This window comes from Orussus abietinus, unplaced genomic scaffold, assembly GCF_000612105.2.
Source record: "Orussus abietinus isolate OABI.00-Male unplaced genomic scaffold, Oabi_2.0 scaffold64, whole genome shotgun sequence".
Lineage (NCBI taxonomy): Eukaryota > Metazoa > Arthropoda > Insecta > Hymenoptera > Orussidae > Orussus > Orussus abietinus.
This window is the reverse complement of record NW_019394435.1, coordinates 129,432-152,128: the sequence shown is the minus strand read 5'-3', so window position 1 is coordinate 152,128 and position 22,697 is coordinate 129,432. Positions and strand designations below refer to the sequence as shown.

The 22,697-nt window shown below is 52.4% G+C and overlaps 1 protein-coding gene across 1 annotated transcript in view; it reads left to right on the top strand.

The window, feature by feature from the left end:
- Nucleotides 1–22,697, top strand: part of LOC105697623 (transcriptional activator cubitus interruptus) — a 94,735-nt gene that overhangs the window by 61,251 nt on the left and 10,787 nt on the right. Inside the window, exons 2-4 of the mRNA XM_012421098.2 lie at nt 16,264–16,502; nt 17,715–17,804; nt 22,187–22,384. Coding sequence (XP_012276521.1) covers nt 16,264–16,502; nt 17,715–17,804; nt 22,187–22,384 — 527 coding nt within the window. The remainder of the gene's footprint in view (nt 1–16,263; nt 16,503–17,714; nt 17,805–22,186; nt 22,385–22,697) is intronic.

Here is a 22,697-nt window from a genome sequence, read left to right as displayed (position 1 = left end):
AAACGCTCTCTCGTTCCTCTTCGACTCGACCGTCTTGGTCCTCCCCGGTCCGCTGTTCCTCCTATCTGTGCGTTTCGAGGGGCCCCACGTCTCCCCGATTTCACTTTCGAGCCCGAATGGGCCTCACCGTACCGTAGTTCCCTGATTCCCTTGATTTCACTGATGGCATTAAAAGCTGCGTCCTTAAAAAGGCCCATGAAAAAAGAAATATCAAATCGAAAGAGGCCGACCTGGAAAGGGGTCCTTTTGGGCCTCATGACACCTTACCCTCGACTCTGGACCTAACCTCCACCCACACGCGGTGGTGTTGATATATGGTAATGCGGATGGAGTCGCGAAGCGCCTTCGACGAGCCGCCCTCCTCTTCGTGGGGCCCATAAATGCGCGCTCGCGACTTCGGGCCCCAACTTTCCGTTTCCCGGTTCCTCGGCAAATTTTGAATACCCTCCCGCAAATCTGGAGTTCCTGAGTTTCTTCGGGCTCTTTCAGGGTCCCTAGAATTCATGGAGGGGACCGGGGGACTGCCTATCGGGGCCCGATCGATCCTCCGAGATTCGCTTTTTCCGCGGGCATGCGAGCTCGCGCGAAACTTGTGTGAGCGAGTAGAGGTGAGTCGGGACCCGCTCGGAGATATCGGGCCCCGACGCGGTGGTGGAGGTGTGTCGACAATCAAGATTACGTGGGCGGATACACGCGGGGCCCAGCGCCGCCGGCCGGCCGCGGTCTCTGTCCTCTTCCCTCGGGGCCCAGGCCCCGCCGCCCCCTTCCCCGCGCGGGGCCCTACACTATTTACAATTCACCTCCTATCGCGTGCACTTGCACGCACTCCTCCGTATCGACGGGGGTACTCTAGGTTACCTGCGTTGCTCGCGTACCCGCGACACCTTGGGCCTGCTCGGGGACCGACCGAGGCGAGCGATTCCACGCACCGGGAGGGCAGAGAATTCCGGGCCCGTGTTTTCGACGCACTCCAAGCTCTGCACTTATTCTCAAGGATACCAGGGAGGATCAAATTGGACCAAGTACGCGTGACCAATTCCATATCTAGCAAGAAACTTCCCTTCATAAGCCTCCATTAACCCATCATGATACCATAATCAAACATTCATAGGGCCCAATCCAGACCCACCGTCGGCGATAAATCCTTCTCCCCTCCCTCCCCCGGATGACCACGGGGTGGATAATTCTATCAAGTCTTGATATGATCAGCTGGTACAATTGTATCTCACCGAGGGGACCGAGCGGCCAGGTTGGACCCTCGATAAGGCCCAATTCCTGAAACCTGAGTTCGGCATTTCTTCCTCGGGCCTCGGAATCGGCATGACTCAACCCGGGCCCAGGCTCTCGGCAAATCAGCGCCGGTCGCGAGAAGGCCCCGCGGACCCTTCGGGCCCCTCGGCGGGGCCCGCTCTCGGAGAACTGGTCCAATGATACCAGCATCATCGCGCGTCCTCCCCGCGGCCCGTATCAGGCGCGTTCTCTCTCGCTCTCCGCGTCTCTCCTTCTCCTTATTCGTCCGAGGAGGCCAGGCCGGCCGGAGCGAGGAAGAGGGCCGACGCGGCGGGCCGAAGGTGCGAGAGAGACGGACCTTAAGATAAATTCATGAGCGCGATATCCTCACGAGCACACCGGCGCGTCGAGTCGCGCGTCGAGGGCGAGCGAGCGAGCATGTAAATGTAAAGAGGGGCCCCTCTCGCTGGCAGACTCGCATTTTATTAGCGGGAAAGGGTTACGAAGGGTTCCCGGCCGAGAGGGGCGAGGGACGGGGGCGGGCGCGGCCCGGGGGAGGGGGCGCTTGTAAGTTCACACTCGGCGATCTTCTTACGCGGAACCGGGAGAGTTCACCACCTCGACTCCTCTGCCCGGAGGTTCTCACGCCGGTACCTTGGAACGCTCCCGGAAAAACCAACGATATATGCATGGCACCCCAAAATGAATTCGGCGATACCAGTTAGGACCGAACTCGATTTCGGTACTGATAAACGCAATCTCTTAGAAGGTGCAAGATCGAGTTCTGACCAAAATCGCGGAACCAGGACCAAGACCGATTTCGCTCGTCGACATCTAGCATGGGTCCGGAAAAATCAACGATATATGCATGGCGCCCGAAAATATTAGCGATATATTCATGACACCCTAAATTACGTTTGGCAATATTAGTTAGGACCAAACGCGATGTCTTAGAAGGTGCAAGATCAAATCCTGACCAAAATCGCGGGACTAGGACAAAGACCGATTTCGCTCGTCGGTATCTGGTATGGACCATAGGTCGTAATTAAACTTGATGAAATTCGTGAACCATGCCGATTTATTATCGAAGGTTATCTTTTGATAGATACCATGAGCGATAGGATGCAACCGAGGACTCGTAAGTGCAGCTTCCGAGCGGATAATGGTAGCTATAAAATCCGAACGGAGGCGAAGAGGACCCTGAAGAAGGTCCGGAGCGCGTCCGCGTGTCGTGCGCCGCTCGGTGCTCATCCCGGGGGATCTTCTCACGGAGATGGAGCAAGCGCGAGAATGCGCTCTCCGGCGGAGTCGCGGAGGAGGTTCGTGCCTGGAAAGCCGGAAAAATCGGGGGCACGGAGGGCAAACCGTTTGCCCCCGCACAGGTACGGCGGAACGGGTTCATCCGAGGAGTAGACGGCGGGTTCGTGACGAGCCGCCCGCTCCGAGGTGTGTACCTTACCGGTAGCTTTCTCGGAGCGCTGCAGAACCCGAAGACGTACTTACCCGGCCGAGTACCCTGGGGCAGGGGGCGACGGGAACGGGGGCTGGGGGACAGAGAGGGAAGAGGTAATATCCCGGTCGAAGGCTCCGGCCGAGAGGACGCGCACGTTCGCGTCGACGGGTAAAAAGGGCAATGGTATCCGGGGGACGGGTACCTGATGCTACTTACCGTTTCGCGAGGGGGAGGCCGCTGGGTGAGTTATGTGTGCGACCGGCAAAAAGGGGAATGCTTTCTGGGGGGATGGGTACCTGACGGGACCAGCACCTCGGCGAGGACGACGGAGGGTGGTAACCTGGAACACGGAAAGGACGCCGAGATGAAGCGGATCTTGAAGACCCAAAGTCAACTGGAGAGTTTCTCGGATGATGGATGGGGACGCGTACCCGATTCTTGTGCAGGATCCAAAATGAATGAATTTTGCGAGATTTGCAAGAAAGCGATCAAGGTGGATGCCTACCCTCCGGCAATGATTCGTCTTGGCATTTTGAGGTTAATTCGTATTGTCGCCTAGTCTGGATGACGCTACTTCGGGTATCTCGATCCGCTTTATGAGGGCCTGTCCTGCAGCGTCCTTGTTATATCCGTCCTTCGGCGAAGACTCCGACTACTTGCAAGGACCTCCTCGGCGCGAGCGCTGAACGCTGCACCTGGCTCCTCCCTGCGGACCGCCGGTAAAAAGGACACCCAGGAAAAGTGCGGCAGACTCGGCCTAGGCACCGATTCCTGTGCCGGTCTCAGGTGGTTGGCCAGATACCTGGACGCGGCCTTCGAGTGCGGGGACCGGTAATCGTACGAGGCAATCACGGGCGTTACGACGTTATGCCTAAAAAGCGTGGCAAAAGCGCGCGGCGGCTCCGGAGTGGGAAGGCAGGAGCATAACTAAAATCTTCATCGTTCCACCGCGAAAGGGGAAGGCCGAAGGACGGGGAAGGATACCGAGTCCAGGACGAGGACAAGGCGCGAAGAACCGCCGTATCGACGTCGAAGCCTGGGCTGAATAAAAAATAAACGGAGGGTATCGCTGCGCGGTGAAACCCAAATCATTAAACGGGGAACGAGTGGCAACCATATTTCGTTGCTAGCGTTCTTAATTTAAACGGACATTAAACCGACTTCAAGTTCACGTTAACTCTTATTCTCGTTTTCAATTTATACGTCCTTAAAAACAACGAATAATACGATTTCACGATCTCTCGTATCTTGGCCCGCGATTTATCGTCTTTCCAAAAATTATGGATTTGCAGTTTGGCTGCCGCTGTTCGCAAAAACAAGATGGCGGGGGCGGAACGTATGATGGCCGTGCATCGAGTTTCGGTCCCTTCGTCCAAGATTTTGTTTCATGGATAGTTTGTTTCTTATCGAATCTATGGTTTGTCTAACTTTTGCGGGGTTAGATCCGAATCTCTTCGAACACCCTGAGGAATCCTCCCGCGGGAGCTCGAGGGAAAGAGCGCCTCCAGCGACCGGACCCTTTGGAGAAGTCTACCTTTACGATGATAGAGTTCTCATCGGCGAGAAATCGCTCCTCTCCTCCCGCCGATAATGGCTTCATCGCCGGCCGAGTCGCCAGGGGGCGAGTTGGCGACACTGGGCCCGGAAGTCCCGGCCTTTCCGGAAGTCTTGGATCCTGGATGTCTTGGAGGAGTCGTGGGAACCCCCTCGATCCGCCCCCTCGGCCTTGGCTCCCTCCTCGCGATCGGTCGCGACAATAGAGCCATTAGCCGCGTCTTCGTGCGCGATAGTAATTGAGGATCTGGCCGCAATAACGGCGCGAGATACACGGGTTTATCGTATATCTCCCCTCGTTTTTGCACCCCGGTAATCGCGCGCCAGGAAACCGCTCGTAAAACTCGCCGGGGGCTTTTAGGAACCCCTCGGTGTTCCGAGTGCTTCGAGACAGTAAAATGGCACGAGGAAGGGTGAAATTGTCCCCGTTTCGATTTTCACGGTTAATCCAGACCCGACCTTGTAATTTATAGGAGGCTATTTAATCTGATACTCATCGGAGGGAAGTTTTGGAGTTTTCAGAATTCGGGAGTTTGGATATTAAATGATGAGGCGACTATTAAGGTTTGGCGCGAGGTCTGATAGAGTCCTCCGAAACTGGCCCTCTAGGGGACGGCCTTGAAGTTTCTTCGGGGGCCAACTTCACGCGGCGCGTCAATAGAGTCATTAGTCACGGCCCTCGTGCGCGATATTCATTCTTCTTCCATCTGCGTCCCACGCGGTTCGCGTCCCTACGCCTCGCCTCTTCTTCGCGAGCTCTCCCACGCCGTGCTAGAAGAAGCCAAGAGAGACAGGTCGGGCGGAGGGCCGGAGAACTGGCTCTGCCTTACCGACCGACTCTGCCCCCTTCCTCTTCTCCTTCTCTATCCCGCTTGCCCTAGCATCGCGGCGCCCTTCTTCGTTCTTTACACCTTCGATAGTCGCGACCTGCGGCTATCTCTATCCGTGCGACTCCTCGGACATTCTTCGGACTTCGCGCTCGTTCCGCCGCGCCGCCATGACGGTTCTCCACTCGTTTCCCTCGTTTACCCGATCTACCGTGTCACGAGTGGCGGGACTTCTTAGGCCGCTCAAATTGTTCACTTCTCCCCGTGAGAACGCCGCGAAACGGGAGGACTAGCAACACTCGAGTCCCCCGATAATTGCGAGCGAACTTGCGAGGTGGAGGATCTCCGGGGTGGCCCATTGTCGCGCGTTCTGGAATCTAATAAACAACCGCTCCGTTGCCGGAGCACCTGACTACCACTCTATTTCCTCGTCCAAACACCCAGTCGCCATTAATTATTCATTTAATTCCCCCATATCTCAACGACCCGGCGCGATGGAATCCGGCGCTTCTATCGCATTTTAGGAATTTCGCTCTCTCAATCCCTCGTTATGGCTCGATAAAATTCAGAAATCCTGCCAGTGTGTCGACCAATTTCAGGAGATAGAGACGTTTCTCAAGGCCTCCGCCGGTGGGAGGCGAGCCTTCCATGGGGACATCAATGCCAGGTTAAGAAAAGATCCTGCCTATTCCAACGCTCCGAGCATTGAAATCTCTTAATTATCGCGCGGCCTCCTGCGCAGTTCCGTCTCTACGGACGCCGCTGAATTAGATGCGGACGTTTCGACTTTGTCATAACGGAAATAGCCAGTCTAGGTGGATTTCGGCCATTTCCGTGATAGTTTTAGATCTTGCGACCGCCCTCCTTCTTCTTGCGCGTTTTCGGTAGCACTTCCTCGCCCATGTTCGGGCAAATGATTTCGGAGCGAGGTGAGCAGGGTTAAAGGGGAGGAGGTAACGACGCCGCCGACGGTACCGTCGCTGCCGGCGCTGCCTGGGACGCGTCATGAATAATTCAAGAGGTCCCGTACATTTTTGCGCAGGAATTACTTCATTAACCGAGTGTCCGCGCGCCGCGTCGAAGACACGGAGGCGATCCTGCCTGGCATGTCGATCCTTCCCGAATCCTGGTGTCCTCATATCGGGAGTCATCGATTCCTATAAAGATGTCCCACGGGCGCCGCGAACGCTTCCTGACGTTTCGCCATATTTGCGGCGACGCCTTCAAATTGGTACCGCGTCTTTAAATTGGGAAATTATACGGTCTCATCTGATATGCCGGATAATTACGCCGGTGCACATGGCCCGGGACGATGGACCCGAGACTCCATTTCGGGAGGCTGATAAGCATCCCTCGTACGATGGGTACCAAAAAGGATTTAATTAAACGCCCGGGACTTTTTTCCCAAATTGTGGACCCAGAGTTCGGTCGGACTCTCCACGTAGGGTAATTTCTGGCATCAGCGACAAAGGACATGCTGGATGAAGAAACGGAGAACCAGGGTATTTAAAATCATGAAATATCCTGCATCCTCCCATTTTTCCGGGAAACTAGTCACCGATTAACGCCTAACTATTAGGCGGAGAAAAAAATGTAATCCCGTTGACATTAAACAGGATTATCCTCAATTTACCCAGCACTGATATCGGGTACTCGATCGAGTACCGGGCGCCAGTGGGCACGCCTGATAACGGCTAGGCACATCCAGAGCAAACAGGATAATTACAACAGGCCCTAAACATTTCCCCGGCGAATGAGGGCAAAACGACGCCGGGCGTCGGCGCGCTAATCGACGCGATGAGCGTATATCGAAGGAGCGATTCCCTCGGCTATATCGCCGGAGCCGGAGGATGTCCTTCCAGGAGCGATTCGATAATCCGGTGATTCGTATTCCGAGTGACTTTAGCACGGCCTCCCTGCTCAAGGCCTGTTTACGCCGCCATCTTGATGCGCCTCCGAAGACGAGGCGGTAGGAAAAGGAGAGAAAAGTGCGGCGAAGAAAATGGAAGAGCCAAAGGATGGTACGGAACGAAATGGCGAAAGCGCATTAAAGGAAAGGCGGACAGGATTCGATAAAAGGATGCGGCGAAAAACCGCAGCGAAAGCTGAGGGTGTATCGACGAAGAAGAACGTGGCAAAAGGACGTGGCAAGAGGACGAGGCAAAAGGATGTGGCAAAAGGACGACGAGGGCAGGACGTGCACGGAGAGTCCTTTAATCGAGGCGCCTCCAGTCCTCGGGGTCCTCGGCGACACCCGGCCACGGTGCTTCATTAACGCGGCCATCGTCGTCCTTCGTGCCTTCCCTTGATTACAACTACGTCCAACTATTAATAATAAGCCCGGGGGGGCGGATATTATACGGCCCCGACCGGGCGGAATAATTGAGATCGGCACGCCGGCAAATCGGCCGATGAATCGGCACGAGCTACTTGCCGCGTAATGACAGTAGTAATGGTGCAGATAGAGCCGGACACGTCTCGCCGCAGGATAAGAGGATTTTTCCCCGAGGAGGATGCATGCCTCAGGGTGACGATGGCCGATTGCGTTCCCCCTGTGGGGGTTCCTAACAGGTTCGGTTCTTGTCGGGAGCAATTTCGAGGGAGAAATCGGCACACGGGGGATAAACGTCCTGGCGAAGGACGCGATCCTGGTGGCTCGGCTTTATGAAAATCGGATGTTGCTCCTCGAGCCATCCTGGGAGCGATTACCCTTCGACGTCAGTTCTTTGGATGCTGGGGGGAGGATAATAAAATCGGCATTACTTACACCGGAGTGGAAGTTTTCAGTCCGGTAATACGAGGTGAGAAATCGTTCGCGGAACCGCCCTGCGAAATTAGGCGCTGCGGCCGACTCGCCGCGGAATTGCGCCGCGGAAAAGCCGCGAACACCCACGGTGCTGGTAAAAAGAGCGCAGAAACGAGTCCGACGTAATTATTAACGAGGGTAATAACGGTGCGAGAGTTAAGGGTTGAGGCGTGACGACCGGCGTCGGAGGCCGGGGGCAGAGGAGGGCCTTCCTCGGCCTCTTCTTCGGCCCTCTCGGCCCTCTTCGGCCGCGCGGCCGCCGCGGCGTGACCGCAGACCCGATGAAGACATTAAAATGGAGGAAGATGAACGCGAGATTGGCCGTGAGATTGCGCGGGCCGAGGCCCTCGGAGATTCGGCAGGCTCGGCTGCTGCACCTCGAGTGGGCCATGAAGGAGCCTGCGGAAGAGGCTGCGAATATGGCGAACCAGAATATGCAGAGGACAGTACAAAGAGGACAGAAAAATGACCTGTACTCGTGGTGATTATAAAATACATTTTTAATGCCAAGATCCGGTCGAATTCCAAAACCACTCCGGCAGAGTAGGTACTTTCGGGATTTGTCTGAAATTATGGTGGAGCTTGTAAAGATACGTCATGAAATGCTAAAAAAGCTGCATTAGACCGAGGCTCGGCCTACGAAGTCCGAGGGAACCTTGAAGAAGGTGATGGAGGAAACTGCCATAGCCGGGGGACGAGAAGATCGTATAAGAGGCCCTGGAGGTTGAAGAAGGTGGGATTTCGAAAGCGATTTTCAAGTTACGAGGTTTTACCTCCATTTTCCAGGTACCTTGAGGAAAGTAGATACCCAGACCTTCATCCTCCGGACCCACCCTCCGCTCTTCGACCTCCGGGTTTGTTCTTCGACATGGCGGAGCCGCGCCACGCAGGGAGCGCGATAAATAAATCCTGCAATCTATTCACACGATGTCGGCGTTGAAACGCGCCGTTGTGGGTCGCCTAAGGTTTCGCGAGCACGGTCAGTGGAGGCCGGACGATAAATAACCGGGGATGGAAACACAAAAAACGCATTAACGTCGGGGCGCCGCAGGACGCGCTCCAGGACGACGTCATTAGGGGAATCGACGGGGCCCGAGAAGAACGACCAGTCCAGGAGTAGTCCAAGGTGTCCGAATGCACGCGATATGACGTCCCCAAGTGCCCCCACCATAATTGTCACAACTAACCTCAAAACTCGTAAAAATACCGCCAAGGTATAATTAAAACTGTCCGAAACCCCCAATCGCCGAAATCGCTTCTTCCCCCGAGTGGTCCAGATCTCAACCTGGTACCATCTACTGGCAACGAAGATTCGCGTCGTGAATATTATACATTTTCCTGGAGTGAACTTATCCTTGAAGAGGCGCACGAGAGTCGAATCGCAATTACGCCGACCCGGGGTGATTACGCGAAACGACCCCACATCTCGGGCTCGAGCTCTCTTCAGGGCACGTGAGCGTGCGCGAGTAAATCACGTAGCGTAAATTTCTCTGGTCCGAGGTTAAACAAATAATCGCGGCACGCCTTCCTTCATTCACGCCGCAAACGCGAGATCTTGCCCCACGCGAGCAAATGTGGCGTGACGATAAGGACGCCATTGAAAACTGGTTACGCGCTCGCACATTATCGCCGACGGTGCGCCGAGGCTCAGCGCACTGCTGCTTAACGATCCTCTTGTTTTGGCCGCTCGTTTAAACCGCCACAATTTTCCGACCTCCAGAAGCGAACGGTGATTACTTTCCATGGAATGAATTTTTCTTCGGCCAGTTTCCCACGGGTGGAAATCTCCTCCGCTCCATACCGTAGATATGGTTTTCGGTTGGAGCTCTTCGGGTTGCGCTTCGAACTCGAAGAATCGACTTGGCATGACGAAGAGCGTCGATCTTCGCGGTCGTCGAAGCAGCCGGAAGTGATAAATTCGCGTCCCCTGACAGTGGCGATAGCTCGGCTCTCCCTGCCAAGATGGCGCCGAAAGTCTGTAAATCACCCAGGGAATTACGCATCCTCGCGATTCCAGGTGCGAGTGAAAATCTCCTCCGAGAATAATTGCAGCGACCAATGGAGAATCGTAAGAAGAACGGTAAGGATATGTAACTACGGTAACTACGTGACCCAGCTACCAATGACGTTCCGGCTGTCTTTGTTGGATAACTCGACTTTCATTGTAGCCTCGCCAGGGTCGCCGGGTGAATTCCAAAGACCTGGAATCGACGGCATTAAAAGGATGTCGCGTGTCGCCGGAAGTCGTAGACTCGCGTTTCCGTGGCAACGGCGTCAGGCGTCGCGTCGGTGTCAAGATGGCCGCGCGCCGAGCACCGAAAGCCCATAAATCACAGGGGACACCCTACCATTACCAATTACATCGGGAATACTCATACCGTGCACCACTGCATTCTAAAGACATTCGCATTACCAAGTTAATAAAAGGAACCGATGGCTACGTATAGAGATAATTATTCTAGGTAAAGTGAGAACAATGGAGGTAATCGGTTTTTCATTGAGAATCCATAGGAATAAAAATTCTGTCGACTCAAAATCTCTGGGGTCGAAAACGCGTCTTCGGTTGCTAGGGCCGCCGGAAGCCGAGGGCGCCGTTGCCAGGGTGACGGCGTCCTCCGGTGGCAAGATGGCGGCCGCGCGCGCGGACAACGAAGACGGTGGAGCGAGAGAGCGTCGGCGTTCGAAAGCCTATAAATAACGTAGAACTGGTCGGCGGGTAGCTAGGCCGGATTTTTAAGGAGGCGCGCCCTCTCTCGAATCCGCATTAGCCGCGGTCGCACGTCGACGCGTCCGTCGCGGCGGCGACCGATCGGGCCTGTAAATATCTCCATTAAGGATGCCCCTCTAATCGGCACGTCCGACGCAGTCCAGCCTGGCTCTCGGCCTCCGTTCTTTGATCCGTTCCCTCGATTCTCACGGTAAGGACTCGGAATGTCCGACCCAAAGACGCCCGGCGTCGTTCGGCCCGATCGTAAACGTCCCTAATTGCGACGTCTAAATCCGGACGGCGGAAACGTAAGCCGGCTTTGCCTGGACCCGTTTTCCGATTTTTGGTTCCACATGGAACTCGTCTCCTCGGATACACAAAAAGCGTCCGGGTCTCTGGCTCAGGTGAGACAGAATATCGGATGGAAGCCATGAATATTAGGATGGGGAAAAAGAACAATTTTGTACCTGAAGTTTACCGAGCGAAATAGAAGTACGAGGTGGAAAGGAATGTGCCGTGGTAGCGATTGCACTTGTTAAAAAAGAAAAAAATGGGGGGAACGGTAAACACCATTTTTAATGGCTCTAAATAATAAACTGGACGGCCAGAACACGGTAATACCGATCGGCAGTATTTGTGCTGCAGTTAACGCGGCGGTTATTTTGCAGACAATTATTCGCGGAGCTAATTGCGGAATTTTTCCTCCCGTGTGCAAGGCAAGGGGCCAATGCACGTTATCATCGACTGTTAACTAATGCAACCATTAATTTTCCCGTTTTGGTCAGGCCTGTTTTGTTCCCGCTGTACGGTGCACCGGTGTGCTCTAATTTATTGAACCTACTAATTATCATTTCGTGTACCCGTTGATTATTTATTCCACGATGATAAATCACTTTACCGACGTTTTACGGCGATCCCTTCCGGTTTCACCTGCATTCGCGGAAATATCCGGAGAATATTTCGAGCGGACCCGCGAGAGTTTCGAGAACTCGCCGAACGGTTCGAGTCGGGATGTAAAACCGGGGAGAAGAGCGCACCTCTGCCCGAGTGCACTAAATATAAAATTATACGACTGAACTATGACCTCGGCGAATGGGAGGCGAGGAACCAGGCGAGCGGAACCATTTCGGAACCGGAAATGGCGAAAGTCGTCGGAATTCTCAAATAGCGATGAAATTCCTTCCTACCAAGTGCTGCAAATTTATATCCCCCCTGAAATCATTTAATTTTCATTTCCTCACTGAATTTGTTATCACTCGAAGTACACCTCAGCAATTCAAATTTTCCGTATTATCGCTTCGATCTTTATTCGAGCATTTTATGTTATATTTAATTATAGATTGCGTAGTCTTTTGAGGGTCGCATAAAAGATCGGCTTTCGCTGCTGTTTGCTCGGTTCTCGACATCCTGGAAAAAAGTCAGATGTCTCGGGTGATCCGATTTTTCCTTTACTCTTTCTTTCCCTCCCTTCTTTTTTCTCCCGCGTTTATTTCGTCTCGTCAGCTTTCAGAGCGCGTGCCGTTTCCCGAGCGTGTCGTTTGCCATATGGTTCCCTTCCCAACTCGATCGTTTCATGGGCCACGTCCTCGTCTGCAGGGTAATAAATATCATAACTGGAAGCCTCGAAGAAGCATCGGGCTCCCATGGATCCCCATCGGTGTCTTTCTCCTCGCTTTATCTGCGCTCTGCCTTCGTCCCTCTCAGGGAATCGAGAATTCGGCATTTGCCCGGGTTCATGATAAAAGCCACTTCTTCGTCCCCTTCTTTCGTACCCTCCACGCCGTTTAAGGAGCGATCGAAAAGGGGGAGATCGAGGAACTAATCCGACAAATGTTGAGACACGTGACATCCTTCATCTCGAGTATCCCTGGGGACGAGGAATCGACTTTGTAAAATGATTTACCGCCCACCTACGCGATTCATACTGGAATGAATTACGAAGACAGTTTATCCTCCCCGTACCATTTATCAATTACACCACTCTAAGTCCTTAACAATGACTTAAAAAATCCTCGTGACGAATACGCGGGGTCGAATTCATCGGCCGCCGGAAATATCGAAAGAAATCAAGCATTCCGATGGCTTTCTTCCTACTTGCACTCAAGAGTCTGGCCAATTTCGCAAAGTCAAAGTGAAATAGAGCTAACTTCAGGGCCCCATCGTTAAGCCGTAAGTCAGAAGCCAGCTGTCCAATAGAATCACGGAATGACTAAAGGAGGCCACATAAATAAAATCGACTTTCACCGAATGACTCGAAGAACCGTCCGCGAAATTCCCAATCATGGAGGCATTTCGCGTTACGGCATCGCCAGTTCGTCACGCGATTTCATCCGATGTGTGGATGATTTGAGATAAAAAAAAAAAAATATCGTTCGATCGTCTTGTAAGACATTGAAAAATTGGGAAAAATCGGAGGAAATCCTTCAAGAGGGGGCTCCGGTCTCAGGTCTCAGCGCCGAGTTTGCGTCTTTCGGCCGTAAGTCAGACACAGGCTGCCAACTCTCGTCGGGGGATGACTAAAGGAGGCTATATAGATAAAGATAGATGCGCGGTTTCCGGCGTGTCGAGTTAACGACTCGAGGTTTTATCCCGTCCGCTCCTTTGGGCGACTCCTCGGCGCTCCAGAAGAGACGAGAAGCCGAGCCGAGCCGAGCCGAGCCGGCGGAGGAGAGACGAATGCGACACGAGGCAGCGCCATACATCGAGTCATCTGGCACTCAGCAGGATTCAAAATAGATTCGGCGCAGCCTCCGCCCGCAAAAAGAGCCGGACGACCGGGCCGACGATGTTTTCATTGTAATTACGGACCCCGTACTCCTTAATTCGTGGCTCCCCTGACCCGCCGCCCGTCTCGCCCACTTTTCGTTGTTAATGCCCCTTCGAGGCCCAAATGGGGCATCGCGCTATTTCTCATGAGATCTCCGAGCCCGGAGACGCGAGCCCTCTGTCGTGACCTAATGTTCGCCAATTAACGAAACTCGTCAAGGAAACGCGAGCCTGGTACCGGGGACGGCGCCGTAGGGACTTTGCTGAGATTTAAGTGTCAACCAGAGATGTCAAATATTTAATTCGGTGCTTCAATCCCAATCCTATCGGCCTAAGATATAACGCGAGCCTTGACAAAAGACGTGGTCTTGAGGTGGGAATTTTTTTTAAAAACGTTCATGCTATAGAAATTGAAAATGTTTATTTATGTGGCGCCGATGACGAGGACGTCGAGGCGAAGACGTTCGGGTGGGATGCTGGGCGGGACCGAGCAGTCGACTCGAGATTATTATGTCCTGATAACGTTTTTAATGCTGTGAGAACGTGGTACTGTCAATTTTTCAGCTTTCATGCCAAAGAAATTGGAAATGTTATTTATGTCCAAGGATGACGAAGAGAGACGCGACGCCGGGAGGTAGCGTTGAGGGGTGGAGTGCAGATACAGGTGTAAACACTCGATAGTGGGTATTAACATCCCTCGTTACCGATTCTTTCGAGGACATTAACGCCTCCGAGGTCCCAGGGGCTCGTTAGCTCCGATCTGTGGACGCTGAGCAAAGTCAAACACGCCGCCGGGGTTTGGCTTTGCTCGGCAAACTCGCAGGGGGCACGGCCAATATTTGATGGAGGCTCAAGGCAAACAGGCTCCTTCTCCGCCAAACAATGTAATCCGGGCCCGAAGGGGCCACTTTCGATCGGAACTTCGAAAGGATCGACGCCCACCTGTGACCCATCCACCCCTAAAATTCGTAAGATCGAAAATCCAGGACCTCCTCCACCCTCGCTCTTCCCCTGGGAAAGTCTCCATTCCTAGCCTCTAAAAATCTATAATAATTCCTCCCATTTTTCCCTCGAACTTTCCGCCTTTTCCTCGTCATTTTCCTCCTCTTACCGAAATACTTTATCGCTTGGAGGAGTTATCGAAGTCCGTCGGAGGTCGCTGGGGACTTTTCTTGGAGGTTTCGTCGCGTCGGCCCCTTGTTTCGGAGTTCTCACTTCTCCGAGAAGCCGCTCGCACAGAGCCCGTCGCTTATGGACCAATAAAGATGTCAAACCACCTGGCGTCCTTTGTGATTTGTCGGCCGGGCGTCGCGGCGCCGGCGTCGTTAAAGGGACGCTTTGGGAGGACCTTTGAAGGCACCTCCGCCGATCCGAGGACGCGGTTTTCGCGACGCGCGCTATTTAGCCTCGTTTCGAGCGTGTCGCTCGGCCATCCCTCAGGAGTCCCTCTCATTACGGGAGTGCCCTCTTTCGTCGGATGATACGAGCCCACTTGTGCCAGGTACTCGTTCATGAAGAACCTGTTCCCTCTTCCTCTTATATTTCACATCGAACACCTCATACTTCATTTCGGACGACGCCGATATGCTCATCAGCCGAGGAAACCCCTCGGACTGCCGCAAACTCGCCCAAGGAGGTGCGTGTCCTTTACTTTGTAGTACAAATAGCAGATTAATCGGTTTGCTTCGAAGGCGATTAATGGCCGCGTCGATTAATGGCACTTGCACCCCTGTACCTTATTAATGAGCACTTACCTGCCGAATGAGTATCTAATCCTTTTAACTGGGAAATTAATTTTTAAGAATTGTTACGTTAAAAAATGAATTCCAGGTGCGCCGCAAGGATATCCCGAGGATAATGGCACTTCTCGCGGGCATTTGTTGAACCGATTCACGATTCTGGGAAGCAAGGTTAAGCAATGGTGCGCGTGCAATTATCAAGGAAACGAAGTCATTCGTTCCGCCGCTTTGACGGGGCTTTCTTTAAAAATCCGCCTAGGCATTTCTACGTCACGATAAGTTTCTTTGTTGCCACAATGGGGCAGTTCTTCCGGAACGAACCAATAAATCGCCAAGTGCTAAATCGTTCGACCCGATGCGAGGCACGTTCGGTTTTCTCCCTCCCTTTCTCGCCGAGCAAAGACCTCGACCGGCCCTGGGAAAAATCGGGTATCGGGAATGGAATGTGAACTTTAGCTCAATTTTACTATTTCTAAGAAGGTCCTGTATGTATCCAACCGACTTCCCATGGAGAACCCCTCGAAGGTGTTCACAAAGTCCTGTAAGTCGGTTTCGGAAATACGGATCCGAAAGGACGCGTTCTCTGAATCCCAACGAATTCCATTAAATTGCATTCATGGCTAACGATTTATTATTGATTATTTCCTGATTTATAGAGATTTTAGATTTACGCCAAGTAAAACATATGAGGTAGAAAACAGGGAAGTTGGAAACGTCTGGGCTTTCCGTTGAGGGCTCTTGAAGAGCCGCTAACGAGATTCCAGAAGGCGTGGAAACGCCTTCCTGCGGTGAAAGTCCTTTAAATCAGGATCCCAAACCACCCTCGGAACCACATAATGTGTCCCTGGTCCCTCCCCCTCTTGAGGCAACCCCTTTACCCGGCCTTCTAAATCTTGAGAAGGTCGGGCCACGTATAGGGAAGCTCCTCAGCTCGTTACTCAGGGGAGAACCTCGACGCCATTCGTCATTTAGGGGTGGATCCTGGAGACATTTGTTACCCCCGAAGAGCGACACCTCTTCAAGCTGTAGTTCCCCCTAATGTCTAATTTAGACCACTCGTCTCGAGAGTGCACACTTCACCTGCTTGTACAAACAAACACGAACAACCAATGGATAAAAGTGTCAACCGATTACAATGACACGTGGAGTCAGGGTGTAATATAGAAATTTGGATTTTTCAGGTTGTCCGGCAGCACCACGGCGATCGGAAGTGGCCCTGGAGGAAACGGCGGGGGTGGTGGTACCGGAGGTGGAGGGGGTGGCGGGGGCGGCAACGGGACTTCCGGTGGAGACTTCTTGCGGAGAAGTCACCCCCTCTCGGAGCATACGCCCCTGCACCCCGCCTATCGGCTCAACTACATGGACCACCTTTACCATCAACTCCAAGCCTCTACGCACAGTCCCAACGCCTCGTTACACGGTAATAATCGATCGTGATCATTAATTGCGGTCATCTTAACGAGCGCCCGGAAATGGGGTGGATCGCGCCCGAGGACGGACGGACGCGTCGCAATGTCTCAATGAAAAGCGTTTTCCATTTCCAAGTAATGATAAAATTATGAAGGTGAAGATATCGAAATTCATCCTGTCAATAGGGATGAAATCTGTTTCCTTTTTTTTGGAATACGAACAGTCGCGAGTATTGGGAATTACGGGTCTGCAGAGGACGCTACCGTGAAAACAAGATGGCGGCTCAGCTTTGAGCGGCCTCGAGTCGGCCGACCGCGACAGAGACCGATAGTTTGCGCCTGGTTGTAATTGGACCTCGAGGATGATTCCGTTCTCCAGAACGGTTCCTCCATAGTGAAGTTAGGCATTAAATATGTAGAGCGGTAGTCGGGCTCTCGAGCACGCTCCCGGTACTTTCCCAACAAATCCTCCGTAAGTATCCCTCCGTGACGTTTACCGACTTTGAGGGCCGACCGAGAGACGGTCCAGATAGAGGAGCATAATGAAGCAGAAACATAAAGAGCGACGGAGAGACGGCGGCCGACGTAAAGTGTTCTGTTTCGCGTTCGACAAAATGCAGACGCGCCCGCCAGATTCCTGGTAGAGTTTTTGAAGAATCCTATCGGATTACTCGGCCGGGCCCGGCGGAGACTTCGATGCGCGCCACGCACACCCTCCAATTTTTTAACACATTGTCGAGGACCCCCGAACAGAAAAGGCCCGCATTTCCGGCGGAAGGGCCCCTTTCAACCGCCTGTTGGTACCTACAGGCCCTACGTATTGTGTACTAGATGGCTCGGTTACCTAGGATCTCTAAGATCCAGAAGGAAATCCTCCGGGTCTCGATTTCCCTCTTCAGCGCGGGATGCGGAAACTCGGCCCCTCGAATTCCCGGTACTCGATACTGGACGTGGACTTAACAATGGAAATGACATACAAAAACGCGACAAAAGTGACGCTTGAAAGGGAAAACAGAATATTTTAAGGGATTCTTTGACAATTAATTCATATATTCGATTTTTCTCGCGCATAGTTTCGCTGTTGGGCATGTCGAAGGGCGGAGAAATCGAGGAATTAATTATAAAATAATTTCTATACGTATTGTTAATGGATTTATTGTATGTTGTGCCGTTATTAGGTGGGACGGAGGTGTGAATTGTTAATAATAAAATGTTAATTGCAGGGCTGGGTGGCTTGGGACCGGAATACCTCCTGCACGCGGCTGGTCCCGCGAGCACCCTCGCGTCCTCGGAGTTCCCGTTTTCCATCGATGGTGAGTCTTTTTTCCCCATGGTTTCCAGAGCGGTCCAGACATTCTTGCGCCGATCTGGGAGGAATTTTTATCCAGGGGAGGGAATCCGACATTCGATCCCGTTCCCCCTAGTTTCGAAAGCCCCTGGACATCGTTGCGTTAAGATTCTCAGACGCTTCCGTAAATCGATACTCCCTCCTTTCTTCCTCTCCCATCCTCGGTAATTGTCCACATCCCCATTCGGAAGGAAATAGAGAAAACGTAAAAATGACACGTTATCAACCACGCGCATTTGAATGCAATTAATAATCAATACGGAGAAGGATAAAAGAACGGACCGTTACGTTTCAATTTCCTCTGAGAAACGATCGACGATTTATTGTATTGACACGAAATGCGAAGAGAATCGGCGGTAGACACGCCAATTGACTCCCTCTCGAGAATGATTTCCGATTTTATCATCGCCGGCGCGAATTGCACAACCGAAGACAATCCTGACAATCACTTTTATCGCCGGTCATGATTTACGCTTTTATGCCGACGTAAACCTGGAGGAGGGAATCGACGCCAATTGCACTTGTTCTCAAAGAGGAGTTTCACTCTCGTCGGCGTGGCCACGAACCGCAAAGATGAAGACACGACGATGATCCTCGCTTTCTCGGATTGCAGACCGTAAAGACGAAGGCAGGGCCGATCTCGTCCCACTTCCTTCGGATGATTCTTGCTTTCGATGTCGACGCGGACTGCGGCGACTGAGCAGACCACGCAGCCGAAAAAAAAATCTACAAAAATTAATAACCAAATTTTAAACAACAAAACTGACTAAAAGCGACCGTTAAGTGTCGGCAATTATCACCAGTTAGCGGTTAAAAATGTAGTTTTTAATTTTTTCGCCCACCACTGCGCGTGTTCTCCACTTCTGAGGCATGGTCCCCAACTTTTCAATGTCGCTGCCCAAGAGGAGGGTGCACCGATCCGCAGCTGCAGCATCCTGGTGCAGGGTAACGCGTAGATCGGCCTCGAGGCAGCAGGTAGAGGAGATCGGCCGGTTAAAAGGCGGAGAGACTAAAAGACGACTGAAAGGGTAAACGGGGCCTCGTTAGCCGCCACCGCCGCATAATTGAATCGACTCGGAGCGACACGACCTCATTAACACCTTAGCGCCTTCCCTACAGGTTGTCTCACGTTCCTTCTTCTACCTCGACTCAGCCTCCTCTGCCTCGCTCCTCTTCCACCCACGATGGCCGCCCTCCGTCTTCCGATAGAATACCCGGCTCGATATTTAATTCACAAAAAACATACCAATCTCACCAAAAACGAACTGGACCCTGCTAGCTTGCAAGAAAATAAAAAGTCATTTTCGGAGTAGATTGGAATTTTCGTCTAATTTTCTGCATCCAACACCAATGGGGAATTTTTTACTCGATCTAGTGGAACGCATCTCCGTATTCCTAGGGAAGAGTACTGAGGGATATTGAATTATTTAATTATTTCCCTGTTTAGTGGTTCGATTGGGAATGTCTTGGAGTGTCGCGAAAGCGGAGGTTCCCTTCTCGAGGTCGGTTTGAAAAGATCCCGGCCGAGTTGTAAGGGCCTGTAGCATCGCGGCATGCAAGTCGGCGATGCAGCGGCGCGGTGCACCGATCGGAGTGGCCGATTGCACCAATTTACATGTCTCAATCCCATGTTCGCTCCGCGAGGCTACCGCTTACCGAACGTGTAGGGCCAGCGGGTCAGGAGCGGCCATCGTTTCGCATATTCATTAAAGACCGCGACATCGGGACTAACTCTCCGCCGTTTCGATAAGATAACCCCTGGAAGCCCAATAGCTTCTCTCCCTGCTCCCGAAAGCCCGTTTCGTCGTTCCCCGAAGAATGCGCCCGAATTCAGCCCCTCCTGTGCAGTGAAATCCTCAGGCCGAGTAAATCGATCCGACCCATTAGAAATTTCAAATGAAACATCACCATATGAAATATAATTACGCGGCTAAAAATGACATCGAAGGGGCAACATAGATACCAAGATTTATTCATCGAAATAGTTCAATCGCCTCCACCCTGGAAAGTTGAACTTCATTCCTGACCGACAGTCGTCGAAGGCTTCGAAGCTCGCGGCGACGTTTCGCGATCAGCTGATCTCCCGAGTAGCGCCCTCGCGTGTAACATCGACCTCTTTACATCCGTAATGCACAGCAGTTACCGTACGTTACCGCGTTCTATCGAGCGTGGCAATAAGTTGGCTCTGGGCTGCGATCAATTTGTTGCATTGACTGGGGCTGTCTGAAACGCCGGGTAAAATGTACCGGACACGCGAGGTATCCGGGGTATATCGGCGGTATCGGCTAAGGATATTGGCAGCAAGCATTGGCAGCAGGTATTGGCATCGGAAACAACTCGAGAGCGAGGAATAGTTAATACATCATGAACTTTTTCCCTGTAAACAACCGCGATCGCGATCCCCCGCGGAACGACTTCAGCTATGCGGCTGGACACTTCCAGCTGGAGAACTCCCCTGCAGTCGTGGAGTCGGCTGGGTGTTCAACTGGTTCCCTGTATCCCCGAGGAATGCGTTTACGTCGAGGGGATTACGCGAGTAACCAGCTAAGTGGAAACGCGCAGCGTGCCACGGGCAAAGTAGGTCTCTTTCTCCTCAGGGCTGGGGTACTTGGACTTGGTACCAAGGAGTCATACGAGCATGGTTCGTGAGGGAGATCGAAGCACCCGATTACGTCAATAGAGACATTTTCAAGGAGGCTCAGGAAGTGGACTTACAAATAAAAATACTAAAAAAAAGACAAAGATGTAGAGAAAAATTCTGGACCTGAAGAACGTGGAATTTTCGAGACATTTTGGAGCACTTTTCGGTCGGGAGTAATTCATAAGAGGTACTATACGTGGGACGAAGAGACCTATAAATCATCATAAGTGTTCTCATGGTAGATTACATAAATAGATACAATTCTCAAATGATTAACACGGATGAGAATTTTCATTGATAATTAAGCCTTTCATCCAGAACGAGATATCTCGACCCAGCCATTTAATGCATTAGCGAGATATCCCGTCGAATCGTTAAAAAAAATCCGGTATTGGCGCGAGATGTCTCGGTAAAAAAATTAAAATGATCAATGTCGAATCGCGATATACCTCGTCGAAGGTGACGAAAGGGTTAAAGTTCGATCTGCAGGCAGTGAAGCCACCAGCCCGAAGTTTCCGGGTGGAGGCGCTCCCGATGCGTCTGCATACGCGAATTCTTGTGCGTGCCCCGGCGCACGCACACGCGGGCGCCCCCCATCTACGTGCTCACCACGTCTCCGCGAAGTCCATCGAAAGCCTATTCGAGCTTGCCCTGGCACCGGTATAGGTTATGGTCGGCATTCTTATTGGCGCAAAAAAGGAGCGCGGGGTACCGCTTGTCCGGTAACGAGCGGCGACCGCCGCAAATTTGATCACTGCCCGAATTAAACGAGCGACGAAAGGCCCGGGTAAAAAGGGAGACGGAGACGGCCGCATCCGGGGCAGAGGGGAGGGAGAGAGCGCGTGGAAACTGGGAGAGGAGAGAAGGCGAGAGCCATCGCCGCGAGTAACCCTATACTCGCCGTACGGTGTAAAGAACGACCAACCGAGTGGAAACGCCGAGGATCGGAGGAGTCCGCCTCCGTGTATCGACTCCTCGAGTATTCGAGTATATTTGAGCGCATTCGAGTGCACCAACACACCCCGACCTAACCACCGTATTCGCCGCCGAGCGCACCTCCGTCCTTAAGAAAGTGGTTTGTATATTACGTCGTTGGCCTGCGGTCGGAGGCAAACGCCGCGAAAACGCTCAGGCCGCAGGACTCTTCTTCCTTTTCGAGCCCGACGGAGGAGCCGCTACTCAACCCCGAAGAACGCCACTTGAGCCTGTCGCTGGAGGACTCCCGGACCGGCGTTGACGCTTTTTTAGAACGAACCGAGACACCTAATATTCAACATCCTCGACGGCGTGAGAAAATAATACGCTAAATCAGGCCCTTCAGTTAATCGATGAAACCCTGAAATTATTTTAAGAGTCCCAATATCCTGAGGCTAAGTCCCTGAAGAACACCTTGTATCCCCTCTGCATGCCGTCAAAGTGCCGTAGAACGAATTAAGACGCCAGTATTCAATGTTCACGAAAGAGGGGGGAAATGCACTCGATTTAATCGATGAAATCAGGGAATTGTTCCTCGCGAGGAGTCCTAATATCCTGGGGAAGACCTCGTATCCCTTCAGCACGTGGTCAAAGCTCGACCAATTTCGAAGTCCATATCCAATGATCCCTTTCTCTCGTTCATGTTCTTGGCTCGTTGTCTCGGTACCCAAACCCTGATTTGTGCGGCAGGAGGAGAGAGAGATTGACGATGTCGATAATTGGCGTTTCAGCATCCTCGAGGCTAGGAAGTCCACGGGCTTCGGCATCGGCGATCAGGGCGAGCCGGAAGCGAGCTCTCAGCAGCTCGCCATACTCGGATCGCTTCGACATCGACAGCATGATCCGCTTCAGCCCCAACAGCCTGGCTTCCATCGTCAATGGCTCCAGAAGTAGCAGCGCCAGTGGAAGTTACGGTCATCTCTCTGCCGGTGAGTCGACTACTAACTATGCGATTCCCCCAGGACATCTTTGAAAGTCCAACAGATGAAACGAACGAAATAAATCCCGCGCTCGGTCTATAAATAAATAATAAAAAAAAAAATGAGAGAAGAATACAAAATTGCATCCATGTCTGGAAGGTCGTCAAAAGCCACCGCTTTTACAATAACCGCAGATACGCATTCGGAGCGAAACTTGGAGAACACCCGCGGGACGATAAGCGACATTACCCCGAGAAGAAATGAGGCAAGAGGGATGTGACCTCCCATATTTCTGTTTAATGGAAGTAATTTAATTGCCGCA